At 25.8% G+C, this 17,508-nt stretch overlaps 3 protein-coding genes across 7 annotated transcripts; 1 reads left to right on the top strand and 2 right to left on the bottom strand.

The window, feature by feature from the left end:
• The first annotated feature begins 1,244 nt into the window (after positions 1-1,244).
• Positions 1,245-5,532, top strand: LOC127276760 (inosine-5'-monophosphate dehydrogenase). The gene is made up of 2 exons (XM_051297402.1): positions 1,245-1,782; positions 2,651-5,532. Exons 1-2 carry the CDS (start codon positions 1,459-1,461, stop codon positions 3,890-3,892), a joined length of 1,566 nt encoding a protein of 521 aa, XP_051153359.1. The 5' UTR covers positions 1,245-1,458; the 3' UTR covers positions 3,893-5,532.
• LOC127276762 (uncharacterized) lies at positions 4,429-10,837 on the bottom strand. Of its 3 annotated transcripts, none has more exons than XM_051297409.1 (3): positions 10,728-10,837; positions 8,318-8,461; positions 4,429-8,033 (listed from the first exon to the last, which is right to left on the bottom strand). In XM_051297409.1, exons 2-3 carry the CDS (start codon positions 8,450-8,452, stop codon positions 7,119-7,121), a joined length of 1,050 nt encoding a protein of 349 aa, XP_051153366.1. In that variant the 5' UTR covers positions 8,453-8,461; positions 10,728-10,837; the 3' UTR covers positions 4,429-7,118. The 3 variants fall into 3 exon arrangements, with proteins under 3 accessions (XP_051153366.1, XP_051153365.1, XP_051153364.1); XM_051297408.1 differs by lacking the exon at positions 10,728-10,837 and adding an exon at positions 8,920-10,413; XM_051297407.1 differs by lacking the exon at positions 10,728-10,837 and adding an exon at positions 8,860-10,410.
• LOC127276761 (uncharacterized protein PFC0810c-like) lies at positions 10,144-14,389 on the bottom strand. Of its 3 annotated transcripts, none has more exons than XM_051297404.1 (2): positions 10,535-14,389; positions 10,144-10,268 (listed from the first exon to the last, which is right to left on the bottom strand). In XM_051297404.1, the coding sequence occupies exon 1, from the start codon at positions 14,387-14,389 to the stop codon at positions 13,139-13,141; it is 1,251 nt and encodes a 416-aa protein (XP_051153361.1). In that variant the 3' UTR covers positions 10,144-10,268; positions 10,535-13,138. The 3 variants fall into 3 exon arrangements, with proteins under 3 accessions (XP_051153361.1, XP_051153362.1, XP_051153363.1); XM_051297405.1 differs by having other exon boundaries at positions 10,144-12,076; positions 12,598-14,389; XM_051297406.1 differs by having other exon boundaries at positions 12,598-14,389.
• Positions 14,390-17,508: the final 3,119 nt, after the last annotated feature.

The following is a 17,508-nucleotide window of genomic DNA, read 5'->3' as shown; positions in this document are numbered from 1 at the left end:
TAAATAAATTTTTTTTTAATTTAATTTTTTTTTTTTTTTTTTTTTTTTGCTTTAAAAAGTTAAACTTGAAGAGAGAAATAAATCGATTCAGTTTGATGGCAGAAACCTGTTGAGTTTATCTTAGAAATGAAATCTAATTAACTCATTAAGAATTTGTAAATTGAAGTGTTTAAAAGAAAAACCTATTTTTAATCGTTGAAAACAATTGAAACAATGTAATTGTTAGCGAATAGAACTTTTGAGATAAAAAATAATTTTTAAAACATTTTCAAAATTTAATTCCAAATTAATTATTACATTATTAAATTAAATTGAATAATTATAAAATTATTTTTTCTTTTAAATTAATATTAAATTATTTTAATTTTTTTTTAATAAATATTTTTCTTGAAAAAAAATTAGGAAATAGTTCATAAAATTAATAAATAAAAATACATTGTATGAGTATTTATTTTCTTAATGATATATCAAATTTCTTTTAAAGAGAAATATATATTATCAGCTATAATTTAATACGCCTGTGTACAGAAATACTTGATATTCAACAAACTTTATTCCATTAGTTACTGTAATTAATACATTTTATTTCTAGTGCAAAATTCTTTAGTAATCAGAGAATAATTTATTTTTAACAACTATGATAAAACAATGGTAATTGAATTTTTAATTTGAATTTATTTTATTGAAAATTATTATAAGCATTCAGTGAAATAATTTTAAATAAATTTAATTAAATAACTTTTTAAATTAATTAAAAATGTAGACAATTTTTTTCTTTACAAAAAATATTATATTTAAAAATTTTTATTTTTAATAATTAACGATTAATTTACAATTTTTAATAACCTATAATAAACATTATTTACGAAAACCTGTATATTTTGAGTTTTAATTAGCACTAAATAGTAATTTTAATCAATTTTAATAAGAATTATATTATTGACGTTAATTTGAATTTTCAAAAAACTTTTCCTGCACATGCGCAATGGTTTCCCGCCAAAGTGAGAATTTACAAAATTTTGAATATTTCATTAAACAAATTATATATTTCTTATTAGGTTTGAATTATTTAAATAAATATTTTTAATAATGTTAATTTAATTTAAATCAATTTAAATAGAGTGCAATTAAATTTGCAAAAATATGTTTTAAAATCGATTGTTGTTTAGTTACATTCTAAAAATGTAGAGGGCCTTCTTTTTTCGGAGTTGGCAACATTGTAAAAATGGCAACTTCGCGGTACTTCGCGCACGTTACTCTCGGTCATTTCGTCCTGTGAATTGCAATAAGAAACATTGGAGCAGCTTTCATTAAAAGTCTGCCACGTGCTAATATAGTTTATTATAAAAAATTTAATAAACACAGAAAAAAAACAATTAATTATTTACAAGTGCTTTTAAACTGGTCGTTTTATTTTATAAATTTTTAAATTAAAAACAATTTACAAAAAAAAAAAATATGGCAGACTATGTTATTGGTAACGCAAGGCCAGCCGACGTCCCGGTTCCTGAGGATGGTCTATCGGCGGCTCAGTTATTTTCCAATGGAGGTTTTACTTATAATGATTTTATTATTCTTCCCGGTTACATTGACTTCACTGCTGACGAAGTGGATTTGCATACTCATTTGACGCGTGATATTGTCCTTAAAGCACCATTGGTATCATCACCGATGGACACTGTCACCGAATCCGATATGGCCATTGCAATAGCACTTTGTGGAGGAATTGGAATTATTCATAGTAATTGCACCATTGAATATCAGGCCAATGAAGTTCATAAGGTAAATTTTTATTTTTCGTTTAAAATTTGAAAAATCATTTCACGTTTTCAAAAAAGTTATTTTGGAGTAGAATTTAAAAAATTGGGATATATTTGCTATTTATTGCCAAATTATCTACAAATTAGTAATTTTTTTATTTTTTCTTCTAATGAAGAAGTATTAATAATTAATTCTTTAGGGGATGAAGCAAATTTTTCGATTTTGTATATTTTTAGGTTATGAATGTTTATATTTGTTAAATATTATTTATTTTTATGATTGTTGTTTTCAATCGAGGTTACAATTTCCAGTGATTATTGCAATTATTTTAATTTCAATTTTGTTTACAGAATTAAAATTTTGGAAATATTTATAATTTTTGATATATTCTAATTTTGTAGTATTTATTATTTTTGCAAAATTTTTATTTAAGTAAACTGATTAAAAATAAAATTTTTTACTTTATTTTTTGAATTAGGTTTATTTTTTTTATGAAAATGTTGAAATATAATAAAAACATATATTTATACACAAATGTAGTAATTCATATCAAAGATTTTTTTTTTATCCGTGACCTAATTTAATTATTTCAATCCGTAACTGATTTAATATTGATTTTCAAAAGCTCTTTACCTTTAAGAAGACTTTAATTTAATCAAATAGAAATCAATTCGTTTCTATCAAAACTTGTCATTGTGAAAATGATAAATTATATATTTTTCTTTTTTGATTGAATGCGGAACGAGAACTTTATTGCAATCGATAAAAACAAAATTGTTTCGATTTAAAAAAATTATCTTTTTTTCAGAAATTTGCAACTCAGGACTTGTTTTAATATTAATATTTAGTATTAAAAAAATGTAGATTTCTAATTAGTATTTTTTTTAAGGTGAAAAAGTACAAGCACGGTTTTATTCGAGATCCAGTGGTACTCTCACCGAATCATACAGTGAACGATGTAAAACGTGTGAAGGCAGAAAATGGTTTTTGCGGAGTGCCAATCACTGAAAATGGAAAAATTGGCGGTAAACTTTTGGGAATAGTGACATCCCGTGATATTGATTTTCTTGAATCAAACATTCAACACAGCATGAAACTTGAGACGGTGATGACAAATCTTGAAAATCTTGTCACAGCAAAATCGGGTGTTTCATTATCCGAGGCAAATATGATTCTTGAGAAATCGAAAAAAGGAAAATTGCCAATTGTCAATGATAAAGGTGAATTAATATCATTGATGGCGAGGACAGATTTGAAAAAAAATCGTAGCTATCCAAATGCAAGTAAAGATGCTAATAAACAACTTTTGGTTGGCGCTGCAATTGGAACACGTGAACAAGATAAAGAGAGACTTGAACAATTGACAAGTGCTGGTGTCGATGTAATTGTTCTTGATTCATCGCAAGGAAATTCTAAATTTCAAATTGGAATGATACGTTATATTAAATCAAAATATCCACAACTTCAAGTGATTGGCGGCAATGTTGTGACAGTGAGACAAGCGAAAAATTTAATTGAAGCCGGTGTTGATGGATTGAGAGTGGGAATGGGTTCGGGTTCAATTTGCATAACACAGGAAGTAATGGCCGTTGGTCGTCCACAAGCGACGGCTGTTTATAAAGTTGCTGAATATGCGAGAAAATTTGGTGTACCCGTGATTGCCGACGGTGGAATACAATCGATTGGTCATATTATTAAGGGATTGAGTTTAGGCGCTTCAACAGTGATGATGGGATCATTATTGGCTGGAACATCAGAAGCGCCTGGTGAATATTTCTTTAGCGATGGTGTGAGATTGAAAAAATATCGTGGCATGGGATCAATTGAAGCAATGGATAGAAAAGATGCAAATGGCTCGGCAATGGATCGTTATTTTCACAATGAACAGGATAAATTCAAAGTTGCACAGGGTGTAAGCGGTTCGATAGTTGATAAAGGTACTGTTTTTAAATTTTTACCTTATTTACAATGTGGAATCAAACATGGATGTCAGGATATTGGAGCAAAATCGATATCATCACTGAGATCAATGATGTATAGCGGTGAGCTGAAATTTGAAAAACGTTCATCTTCCGCTCAACAAGAAGGAAATGTTCATAGTTTATTCTCCTATGAAAAGAGATTATATTAATTTACACAAAATTTTTTGTTTTTTTTTTGACAAAAAAGGGGTAACTGCATTATATTGCAAGTGGTAAATTTTGTAAAAATTTCTTTTTTTGAAAAAATAATATGAAAAATCCAAATACATATTTCTTGGATAGAAATAACAATAATAATAATAGATAATTAAACTTTGAGAATTTTTACAAATATTTTCTCGATCTAAATTTTTAATTGCATAGAAATTTTCTTTTGATTCTTGGATTTTGTTTCCTCAATTATTTTCTTTTTTGAAATCAAAATCTATTTTTTAATATTGAGTTTTAATTGTTTAAAAAAAATAATATTTTTTATATTTATATTTAATGCCTTTGAATGTTAATGACTAGAAGTTAAAAAAAAATTAAATTTCGTCACACCTGAGGAAATAGAATTAATAACAATTAGATAAATGATTTATAATTAATTGACAATGGAGAGAAGGGATCTTTCACAAAAATTCCTTCATTCTTAAGCTGCGATAGAAACAATGTCTTGTCTTAATAAATGTCGATCTGTATTGTACTTATGTAAAGCTACCTATGAACCTGAAATACGTCTACACAGTATCGAATAGCTATATGAAATAGGAAAATGAATTTTTTTTTTAAGACGCTGTTTTTTCTTTGAATCTTCAGTATATGATTGTTCAACTAATCTGTCAATAATTCTCAGTCGAATTTTAATTTAGTGCTAAAAAAAACATTTTAAATCTAAGTAAATATTTCTTAAATCAAAAAATTAATGTATTGATAAATAATAATAATAACTATCCAGTTCAATTTTATTATTTTTCTAAAACAAATTTAAAACTATTATAATTTGAAACAAAAGGAAAATTTATTTAAGAAACGTTTATTAGATTTATTAATAAGTTTTATTACTCGATTAAAATTAATAATTGACTGAATTATTTTTTATCAGTGGAAAAAATTTGCGTGTCAGTCAATCCAAATGCCAAATTATGGAAACACTATTTTTTTATATACATACTATATATATGTTACTTTCATTTTTTTGCATTTTGTTTTTTTTGTTACTAAACTTTATTAATTGAATAATAATTATAATAATAATAAATGTAGACAGTAAAAATAGTAATGAAATTCTCAATGTTTATCGAGGATTGGAAATAATTTGTGTATTGTTTAATTGACAAATGTCCTTTTTTTGTGACACCTGCGAAATTTTTCAAGTATTGTTTTATAATATTCTGAGAAAAAAAAGAGAATAAGAAGATAAAAGAATACATTTAACCGGTGGAGAATTCCTACGAAGAACATATTACATAATAATAGTTACTAATATGGCATTTTTTAAATGAAAATTTAAAAAATAATTTGCAAATAGATTTTTGAAGAAATTATCACTTTTTCTTTTATATGTTAAATTAAGTTGAATGTTGAATGTTCGCAATCTCTTCGTAGGAGCTCAATTTGTAAGTTTTCTGAGTGAATGGCAATTTTATAATTTTAATAATCTTAACATAGTCTACGATGTGTAGATTTAGAACAAAAAAATATATATTTCAGCCAATATACATATATTTTTTACAGACAAAGATATCATGTCAAAAAAAAAAAAAAAAAAAAACATTTAGAATAAAATTTTTCTTGGTGTTTTATCGAATTTTCTTGTTTTTATTAACACTGGGCTAATTAGTAATTTTTTTTAAAAATTATTATCGGTTTTTATATTTTATTATGTTTAAAAACAATTTAACAATTCAAGTCAAATACGCCGGAAATTCAAAAACCAATTCCTAAGTTTTTTTTTATCTGAAATTAAAAATCGAGATTAAGGAAATAAATGAATCTATAAGAATTCATCAAAAATAAAAATTTATTTTTGTAAACAATGAAAAATTATAATTTTTTAAAAATACCTCTAAATAACAATTTTACGCATGTTACAAAATAAAATCATATTCATTTTCGAAAGTAGTACAAATCGATCGCATTCCAAAAAGAAATAATAAGATTATTAATCAATAATAAGAAGAGAAAACTGTGTAATTAAACCTAATCCGATTATTCCTAATAGTAATTTGGTTTGATAAAGCGTAAAAATATTTACGAAATAGATGAAAATCCTAATCAATCTAATGGTAAATTTTACAACTACGTAAATCGTAACGAAAAACTATTTTCTACACAAAAAATATATATAAATTATATTTTCGAAGACTATAAAATTATTGCACTCAGTAAAGTAAGCATAAAATAATTATTATAATTTCCATTAATTGCTATATTTAATTTATAAATATAGTCATTTTTAAAATTACTTATAAGTATCCTCAATAAATTTTTTCCATTCTATTTGTAAATTTAATAATCGACAGATAAAGAATTTCTCGATTATATATACTGATTTCAAATATAAAAATATCAGTCATTCTTCAATTTCATAAATTATTAATTTCACACAAAGTCTATGTGTAATTAATAATAATAATTATTTACATATACAATATAAATTTCTATAGATATTCACAAAAAATATTCATTATACGACTAGCAGAACAAAAAATTTGGAATAAAACAATTTTAATTGGCATTATATTTCAATCTTTGGAATTTCAATAGGGAAATTCGTCATTTAATTAGAAGAAATTTTTTTAAATACAATTATTCTTAAAAATGCAAGAATAATTGAAAAGAAAAATTGTTCTCTATTAATAAATTATTAAATCATTGAGAAATTATATAATTAAAACAGACAGATAATGCTGGTCTGAAATATTAATAAAAAAAATCAAATAAAATAAATTGTATCATTCACGTAATAACGTGAAATGAACAATTTAAAATTGTAAAAGTTTTTTGATAAATCAGTGAATTAAATTTCAAATTTATTTCAAAAATCAATAAATTAGAAAATTACGAATACTAATTAAAAATAAATTTTCAATCGTTTAAAGAATGAAATTAAAAGCAGAATTAGATAAACATATGCTTATAAAAAATCATGCATTAAAAAAATTGTCCAAACAAAAATATTTAAATTAAGAAAAATTTGCAAAATGTCCCCGGAAAGAAATGAAGAGAGAAAATGAAACTATTATCGATTCCAAGTCGTTGAAGTTATTTTATAAATAATGAATTTGAAGATGTGAATAATGTATAATAAAATTATATTGCTGTTACTTTTTTTTTGTTAATATGAAAATCTATAATGAGAAAAATTTATGACAATTTATTTTCATCTATTATTTATTGAGTAAGTGAATCATATTTCAATTCAATTTCTTCGTCACTTTCATCAAATAAACACTTACGTGATTTTATTGCTGATCTATAAGAAATTTTTTCTGGAACACTGTTTACAACATTATTCACAATATCTTCAAATTCATCGTCCATTATAGAACCTCTTCGACGAATTGGAATCGATAAAGTTTCATTTTCCTCTAATTCAATATTTTTATTTGGAGTTAACTCCTTTTTTAATTTATTAAATTCGTTACTTGTCGAAGGTTTTGGACTGTTAATAAATTTATTTTCTTCAATTTTCATTTCCTCACTAGGGGTAAATTCGAAAGACGTTTCACTTTCAGTTTTCACCAAACTGCTATCGTGAAATACATTACTAGTTGAAGGCTTTGGACTACAAGTTACATTCATTTTATTTTCATCGTCACTCATTTCCTCATCAGTAGACAACTGATAAGGAGATGGTTCGTATTTTTCTTTTAACATTTCAATTTCTCTAACTAATTCTCTAATATGTTTTTTCTTTTCATTTAAAATTAAAATAAATTTTGTAAGCATATGTTTCTCTAAATCCTTCAATTTCAACATTTCCTCCAATTGACATTTAAAACTTTCATTTTCATCTAGTAATTTTTTATTTTCTTCATCAACAGATGAGGATATTAATTGATTTTTAATAAAACCTTCAAGTGTCGTTAGAATAACATCGGAAAAATTAATAATATCAGCTTCAGCAAAAAGTTTTATCGAACCTCTTGTCCATAAACCTAATTCCCATTTTAACATTGTTTCCTCCATATAAAATTTATAATCTTTTCCCTTTCCCGAAAGGGCTTTTTTTGTTTCTGCATGAAAATCATCCTCATTCCCAGGAAAAGATTCTCTCGCCATCTCCCATAATTCAGAGGTGGTTACCTGAATTTAAATAATTATCAAATTTTTTAAAATTGTTTTTTACTAATTACTAACAATTGTATTATTAAACTATATAGAATATTATATTAATATTTTTTATTATTATTATTATTTTACAAATATGACAAAAAGTCAAGTTTATTATATTTAGTTCAAAAATTAAAAATTTTAATTAAATTAGTATTAATCAGTTTATTTAGTTTTTAGTTAAAAATTTTTAGAAGAAAATATTTAAATTTTCTCATTATGAAAAATTAATTATTTTATTTAAATAAAAAACTCACGTCTCCAATTAGTGGGTAATTATTATTTCTCAATATAAGAACTCGTATTCGATAGCGTAAAAATTCCGAACACAAAATAAAACTGTCTTGGCTGCCATTTGCCGAATTAAAAAATTTGTTGACTGCTGTAGTCATCCCAGTAAACTATTTAAAGCACATTATATTTAGATAAAATGTTTAATAATTAATTATTTAATATATTACAAACGTACGTAAAACTCAAAATAATATTTTTAAACGATACTATTAATTTAATTTGAAGGTTAAATAACGATAACAAATAAATTTCGAAATTACTATCAGAGCAAGTTACAACTTGTTTTCTCATCAAAAGAGCTTCTCATAAAAATTAAGATATTACAAATTTTTATATCACTTTATGAATTTGTTTTTAATAACAAAAAAGAAAATGATTTTTAATTTTTGTTTACTTTCCGTTTTGCTCCAAAAAAAACGGTTTGGAAATAATTAGCATATTAAGATAAAACAAACAATACATAAAGAAAACTATAATTAAAAATAGTTAATAAAACAACGTTTACCTATTAAAAATTTTAATTAATTAAATGTTTGATTTCAATTTATGTTACGAGCCGAGTTACCTTTTATTACGCAACTCTAAAAATGTAATATGATTGGCCGGATTCTCTTTAGTTAAATCCTTTAAGAAGGAAGCGGGAAGGTTTAAATAAAAGATTATTAATTTCCGATACAACGGAAGGGAAACCCGTTCAAGGAAGAATAATTATTAGTTCTTCCTTCGAAGGTAAAACCCTGTAAATTTATTAATATAATATTTACAAAGCTGACTAAGGAGTTTAGAAAACAACCTTTCAAGTCAGAGTCAAGATTAGAACTAACTTAGAGAGTTTTTGGTCCAGCGGAGTCGCTCTCCGCTTTTGGTCCATTTTGAGTTTGTGCGCATGCTTCACTATGGAGCGTATTCGCTACTCCTATACGTGTATCACTTCACTAACACTTATCACATAGTTCTTAAGTGTTACTTATACGTTCACACATACATAAGAGAGATTATACTTATTCTCTCCCATCATACAACATACTATTTATTAAAATATAATAAACATTAATCATCACAACATTATATGGTTAATCCATAATTATATTATTATAATATAATTATAACAATATTAAATTATAATATTCTGATAGTCAATTATTAATTAATTAACAATATTAATAACGCTTACATACAAATGTGTAAATATACTAAAACATGTGCATAAACAATTATTTAATTATTTATTGCTTTCTAATACAAAGCATTTCCGTTGTAGACTTTCGTTTATTGTTTAGCCCGTACGCGACTTTTCTATTGAAGGTAATAAAAGTCCGTGTCTGGTCAACATGTGTTTAGTGTCCCTTTTTTTTATGGAAAGGATCACATTTTTTCAAGTGGTTTTTATGACGTTCTAGGATTACATTTTAGAATTGAAATAAGAGGAAATATGTGAATATATTTTCTCTTATTTATTTGTACTGATTTACGACATTTCTCTTTTAATCTTTTATGTTGCTAAAAGAAATACGATATTGAAATAAACTTAAAAGTTCAACAGAAATACTTTAGAATTAGTCATGCTATTTCCTTTATGTGAAAACTCTATTTTATTTATTATGAGAAAATGTTAAGAGTATTATAAAATGTTTTATAATGACACTTATTTTAGGTTATTTAAATCGTAACTTTAATCATATCGTATCGTTCATTCGATACCTCGAAATGATTCGAGCGAGAATATAGTCGCTCGTTACACTTTCCCCCTTACGGAAATTTTCGCTAGAAAATTGAAAAATAAGAATAGTACAGATTGTCAAAATTTATTGATTAATTACAAAAAAATTTTATTGTAAGAAAAGTAGAATTAATGAAACAATAGTTATACAATTTTCTGAGCAAGGTATAGTTGATCAGCTATCACTCTCCCCCCTAAGAGAATGAAAAATTATATTTCAATTCATTAATTACACTCAACAATAATTTGACACTATGTATTGTTTAAAAATCTTTACTTTGTTTTAGAAATATTTCCAAATTCAAGATAACTATTATTTTCCTCGTCAAAAATAATATTATCATAATTTATTTGTTAATTTAATATTGTTAGAAATATTTCCAAATTCAAGATAACTATTATTTTCCTCGTCAAAATAATATTATCATAATTTGTTTGTTAATTTCATATGGAATCTCACCACTACAAGGATCTCAATATCCAGCATGGTTGAAATTGGTGCACAAACCATTCGGTTCTATTTACAATTTCGTGGCTGCAGTCCACCTTACGATCTCATATTAATAATCATATCGCAATTTACGATTTCGCAGATTATCAATCTCACATCGCAAGTAATTTGATTATCCAATTTATGTTACGAGCCGAGTTACCTTTTATTACGCAACTCTAAAAATGTAATATGATTGGCCGGATTCTCTTTAGTTAAATCCTTTAAGAAGGAAGCGGGAAGGTTTAAATAAAAGATTATTAATTTCCGATACAACGGAAGGGAAACCCGTTCAAGGAAGAATAATTATTAGTTCTTCCTTCGAAGGTAAAACCCTGTAAATTTATTAATATAATATTTACAAAGCTGACTAAGGAGTTTAGAAAACAACCTTTCAAGTCAGAGTCAAGATTAGAACTAACTTAGAGAGTTTTTGGTCCAGCGGAGTCGCTCTCCGCTTTTGGTCCATTTTGAGTTTGTGCGCATGCTTCACTATGGAGCGTATTCGCTACTCCTATACGTGTATCACTTCACTAACACTTATCACATAGTTCTTAAGTGTTACTTATACGTTCACACATACATAAGAGAGATTATACTTATTCTCTCCCATCATACAACATACTATTTATTAAAATATAATAAACATTAATCATCACAACATTATATGGTTAATCCATAATTATATTATTATAATATAATTATAACAATATTAAATTATAATATTCTGATAGTCAATTATTAATTAATTAACAATATTAATAACGCTTACATACAAATGTGTAAATATACTAAAACATGTGCATAAACAATTATTTAATTATTTATTGCTTTCTAATACAAAGCATTTCCGTTGTAGACTTTCGTTTATTGTTTAGCCCGTACGCGACTTTTCTATTGAAGGTAATAAAAGTCCGTGTCTGGTCAACATGTGTTTAGTGTCCCTTTTTTTTATGGAAAGGATCACATTTTTTCAAGTGGTTTTTATGACGTTCTAGGATTACATTTTAGAATTGAAATAAGAGGAAATATGTGAATATATTTTCTCTTATTTATTTGTACTGATTTACGACATTTCTCTTTTAATCTTTTATGTTGCTAAAAGAAATACGATATTGAAATAAACTTAAAAGTTCAACAGAAATACTTTAGAATTAGTCATGCTATTTCCTTTATGTGAAAACTCTATTTTATTTATTATGAGAAAATGTTAAGAGTATTATAAAATGTTTTATAATGACACTTATTTTAGGTTATTTAAATCGTAACTTTAATCATATCGTATCGTTCATTCGATACCTCGAAATGATTCGAGCGAGAATATAGTCGCTCGTTACACTTTCCCCCTTACGGAAATTTTCGCTAGAAAATTGAAAAATAAGAATAGTACAGATTGTCAAAATTTATTGATTAATTACAAAAAAATTTTATTGTAAGAAAAGTAGAATTAATGAAACAATAGTTATACAATTTTCTGAGCAAGGTATAGTTGATCAGCTATCACTCTCCCCCCTAAGAGAATGAAAAATTATATTTCAATTCATTAATTACACTCAACAATAATTTGACACTATGTATTGTTTAAAAATCTTTACTTTGTTTTAGAAATATTTCCAAATTCAAGATAACTATTATTTTCCTCGTCAAAAATAATATTATCATAATTTATTTGTTAATTTAATATTGTTAGAAATATTTCCAAATTCAAGATAACTATTATTTTCCTCGTCAAAAATAATATTATCATAATTTATTTGTTAATTTAATATGGAAAGAAATATTTCCAAATTCAAGATAACTATTATTTTCCTCGTCAAAAATAATATTATCATAATTTATTTGTTAATTTAATATGGAAAGAAATATTTCCAAATTCAAGATAACTATTATTTTCCTCGTCAAAAATAATATTATCATAATTTATTTGTTAATTTAATATGGAAAGAAATATTTCCAAATTCAAGATAACTATTATTTTCCTCGTTAAAATAATATTATCATAATTTGTTTGTTAATTTCATATGGAATCTCACCACTACAAGGATCTCAATATCCAGCATGGTTGAAATTGGTGCACAAACCATTCGGTTCTATTTACAATTTCGTGGCTGCAGTCCACCTTACGATCTCATATTAATAATCATATCGCAATTTACGATTTCGCAGATTATCAATCTCACATCGCAAGTAATTTGATTATCCTCGATAATCTCCATGCTTGTGGTCTGGAAATGTCCATTACAAATGACTTTGTTTAATTTTTTCTGATTCGCTATCACCGTTACCCCAGTGAATGTCTAGAAAAACTGCCTCAATTAAGTAAACTCTTTCAAAATCGTCCAAGGAATTTTGTGGATGAACAGGTGTACAGTTCACCTTGTTCAGAGGTTTAGGATAAATATCGTCATTTTAATGTTATGTAATTAGTGATACCTCGCAGAATTTCTCACACATTTCACAAGGATCACACTACAACGAATCAGCACAAAAATTAATTTAATTTACTCTATTTCGTGATTATATTTACTCAAACGATGACGCCATCGGAGTAACCTTTAATTTTGATTTTTCGTTTTATATAATTTGAGAATTTGAAATCGCGCATACGGATCTTGATTCTAAACTTTTTAATATTCTTACAAAGCAATTTTCAGTAGAGTGACCTCTCTGTTTACAAAAATCGCATTCCGGTTTAGGATCGTTACTTTTCGATGAATTTCCGTTACCGTTTTTCTCGTTATTATCATCTTCATCATTGTTTTCTGATTGATCATTGTCGGATGATTCTGGTTCCGCGCGATCTGGGCAATTCCGCGAATTATGTCCAATTTTCCCGCAAGTAAAACAATATTTGTTTTTACGATTATTATCAATTTTATTAACCGTTTTCGATTTTTTTGCTTCGCGATTAGAATTATTTATTTCTATTTCGTTTGAAGGAGCGCTACGTTTACGTACATTGGAAACATATTTTTCTTGTTCTAATGCAATCGTTATTGCTTCTTGAAGATTAATCGGAAGACGTAGGTTAACGCGAAATTCAATATTAGGAAGAAGTCCTTGAGTAAAATATTTTGTTATTAGTTTATCATTTTCAGTTAATTTTAATTGTAAATATTGATGTGAAATATCTTTTCGCGAAAGCTGAGACAGCTTAAAAAGTAATTTACGTGCTTTTGCCGCGTAGTCGATTACCGATTCGTTATCACCTTGTTGCAAATTGGTGATTTCACCTAAAATCGTTCCATAATCATCTGAAAAAGAAAATGATTTTTCTAGTTCTACTAAAAGTTCTCCAAGTGTATCAACTTGAGAGTGTAAAATAAACTCTGCAGCCTTGCCCGTAATTTTCTTTAATACGAATTTTAAAAGAAAAGGTTGCATTTGAGAACTTGTATTTTCTACCAAATACGAACATTCTTGAATAAATTTTTGAACCGGAATATTTTCTCCATCAAATTCTGGTATCAATTCAACAAAATTTTTCAAGGATGAAATATTATTATTAATAAATTGACCCGACCTTTCTGAATTTATTTCCGCAATAGAAGGAGGGTGCGATTTTGACGTTGATGATTCCGAAGGATTTAAATTTCTTTTATTTTGTAAATGCTGACCTACTATATCAGCTATTTGCAAAAGATCATTTGGATTAATGCGATTCATTAATCCTTGAGATTGTTGGTAATCATAGGTATTCAAATGGTTTTCATAATTTACAATATCATCGTATTGTAATTCATCATTCATTTCATCATTCGCATATTCTTCCTCCATATCTTCCATATGGGGATGAAGATTATTTCCTTGTTGACTTTCAGACATTTTAATTTATTAAAATAAAGCAAAACAATTCCAATAATTAATTTCAAAACTATTCAAAATAATTAATTATTCCAATTAATTTATTCAAAACATTCGCAAATTTCAATATTAGAATAATATTTAAATTTAATCTTAAATGAAATAAATTAATCATCAAGGAAAAATCTTTTACAATTTAGCAGTCATTCATATAGCTAATATCTAAACAAACCTTTTGTAGATATTCTATTTCACTACACTGAATTTAAATAAGATTTCAATAAAATTTTCGGAAATGACCCTTTATTCCTCTATGAGGATTCACTACCGCACAACACAACACTATTAGCAGTTGAACAGCAGGTTACAGCTTTCAGGAACACAGGATCTCAGGAACTTATACTGCTCTTCAGGAAATCAGCAACATTTATTTATTCAGGAACTTATACTGCTCGCCAGGAAATCAGGAACATTTATTTATTCAGGAACTTATACTGCTCGCCAGGAAATCAGGAACATTTATTTATTCAGGAACTTCAGGAACTCAAAAGATTATATTTTCTTTTCCACTTTTAGTTTATTATTCACTTTGAATAAAAGTTTTTATTCAAATAAAATTTATAATTTTATGTTATAAAACTGTCACTTTGAATTTTTTGCACCCAAAATCCATTACATTAAATTGTCAAAGCATCGATATTTATTACATTGACTCTCGAATACATGGATTCTTCAAAACGTCGACTGACCAAAACATCGACTTGTAAAATTATCGACTCCTCAAAACATCGAATTTCCAACTGGTCGAATTTCAAAATGATCGATTTTTAACAACGTCGATTCTTCAATGCATACATTTACCATCACATATCCTTATTAAAACATCGAATTGTTAATTCATTGAATTTCCAAAACATGGAATTTTCATAGCTTTGAATTACCAAAGCATCGACTTGTTATAACGTGGATTTGTCAAAAAATGAATTTTTTAATGCATCGATTTACAAAAACACTGATATTATAAAACGTCGACTCGCAAAAGCATCGACTTTTGTTTACATTGAATTTTTAATACAGCGATTCTCCAAATTATCGACTAACCAAATCAATCATTTGTCAAAATATAGATTTGCTAAAACATTACATTTTCAATACATCAATTTATTAAAACACTGATTTTCTAAAACTTCGACTCGCAAAAACGTCTATTTTTTATTACACTAATTTTTCAAAACATCAATAAATCAAAACATCGACTTTCCAATACACCGATTTTTTAAAACGTCGAATAATCATAGCACCTATTTTTTAATACACAAATTTTTTAAAACATTAATTTATTAAAACATTGAATTTTTAATACAGCGATTCTCCAAATTATCGACTAACCAAATCATCCATTTGTCAAAACATAGATTTGCTAAAACATTACATTTGCAATACATCAATTTAGCAAAACACTGATTTTCTAAAACTTTGACTCGCCAAAGCACTGACTTTTTAATACATTACCTCGTCAAAAGAACGAATTTTCAAATCATCGATTTTCTAATGCACTAACCTGCAAAAGCATCAAATTTCCAATACCTCGACTTCCGAGTACATCGATTTTTTAAAACATTAACCTGTCATAACATCAACTTTTCAATACATCTACTCGTCAATGCATCGAATTGTCAAAGCATAGAATTTTTAATACATAGATATGAAAAAGCATAGACACTTTTTTGCATTGAATATCCATTACATCGAACTTTTTTTTTCACTAGGGTTTACTCTCTATGTTGTTAGTAGGTAAGGTAGATTAAGATTGTGCGGGAAATTTTAAATTAATATAATATTTAATTATATTTATTAATAAATGTTTTTTATAACATTTAGTTATTAAATATTGTAAATTTAATGTTTTCTGTTTTTTTTGGTAATATAAAATCTCTCAATATTAACAAGAAAATGATATTTTTATTGATTTAATAATATATACAAATTATTGTTTTATATGTTTCTCATAGATGTCTCTACTTTACCAGTTTAATGTACTAAAACTGAAATAAATATATTTAGAATTGTATTCCATTGACAAATTGCCTTTCTTTTTTAAAATTATTCTCTTTTAATAATTTCTCCTTATTTTTTATGAAATATATTTGACATTTAAAAACAAACACAAAATATTTAAATAAAAAAATGTTTTTTTTATGAAATTATATTCATAAATTTAAATAAACTATTCAGCTGAAATTATGGACAAAATTTTTTTATCAACCATATATATTTTTTGGTAAACATAAAAAAAAATTTAAGTAAACTTAAACTGTTTTTCATATTATTATTTTTTTTTTAATAATTAATATCTTGTTTTACAAGTTTATATTGTATTCAAATCTTGTAAAATAAAATAATTGTCCTCGGCACTTATAATTTCACTCGTAAAAACTACAATTTTTGAAAATTTTTGAAAATATAAAATATTTCAGATGCAACGAAAGGCTACAGTGATTAAGCAGAATAAACAGGTAAAAGATCAGAGGTTCTCTGGTATATTAGAATAGAGTAGGGCGAGATTACCACATTTTACTCCATTGATGCAAGTTCCGGTCTCTTCGTTATTTCCAAACTACAGCCATTCTATAAGCTATCCTTTCGTAATTTAATTTCATTTGGTAAAAAAAAATGAAACAAACAATATTTGATTTAACAAAAATTTTTAATTACAATATTCTTTATCTTTATTAAATAACTAGCTAAAATATAGCGCGCTAAAGCGCGCGTGTATTTCCTACGTCGTGGAATAATAAATTAATAATAAGTATATTTCTAATTTTCACATTATCATTTATTTATACACAGGGAAAAATTAGTTTGATGTTATATAAATAGTAATTTTTTAGCTGAGGCAGCTTATAATTAGCTAATACAGCAAAACAATTTAGCTAAGTTAATTTTTAAATTTAATAAACATGTAAAACTATTAGTTCGATTTTTAACGGTAACAACAATGAAAACCCCAAGAAAAAAATCCACCGAAAAAGTGATTATGATAAGAAAAACATACATTGAAACCAACAGTGACAATTGGCGGTGTAAATGTTGATAAATCAATTCTAGTATTGCCAACATAACCGCCGCCAATTGAAATG

Source organism: Leptopilina boulardi, unplaced genomic scaffold (genome assembly GCF_019393585.1).
Source record: "Leptopilina boulardi isolate dan_hultmark-lab unplaced genomic scaffold, ZJU_Lbou_2.1 LbouV2_151, whole genome shotgun sequence".
Lineage (NCBI taxonomy): Eukaryota > Metazoa > Arthropoda > Insecta > Hymenoptera > Figitidae > Leptopilina > Leptopilina boulardi.
The sequence above is the reverse complement of the archived record's forward strand: the minus strand, read 5'-3'. Positions and strand labels throughout refer to the sequence as shown.

What these genes read in the sequence shown, in the direction of transcription:
- LOC127276760 (XM_051297402.1), top strand. Translation starts at nt 1,459, where the DNA reads ATGGCAGACTATGTTATTGGTAACGCAAGGCCAGCCGACGTCCCGGTT. An exon ending in AGGCCAATGAAGTTCATAAG is followed by an intron (nt 1,783 to 2,650) that starts GTAAATTTTTAT and finishes ATTTTTTTTAAG; the next exon opens with GTGAAAAAGTACAAGCACGG.
- LOC127276762 (XM_051297409.1), bottom strand. Translation starts at nt 8,452, where the DNA reads ATGACTACAGCAGTCAACAAATTTTTTAATTCGGCAAATGGCAGCCAA. An exon ending in ATTACCCACTAATTGGAGAC is followed by an intron (nt 8,034 to 8,317) that starts GTGAGTTTTTTA and finishes ATTTAAATTCAG; the next exon opens with GTAACCACCTCTGAATTATG.
- LOC127276761 (XM_051297404.1), bottom strand. Translation starts at nt 14,389, where the DNA reads ATGTCTGAAAGTCAACAAGGAAATAATCTTCATCCCCATATGGAAGAT.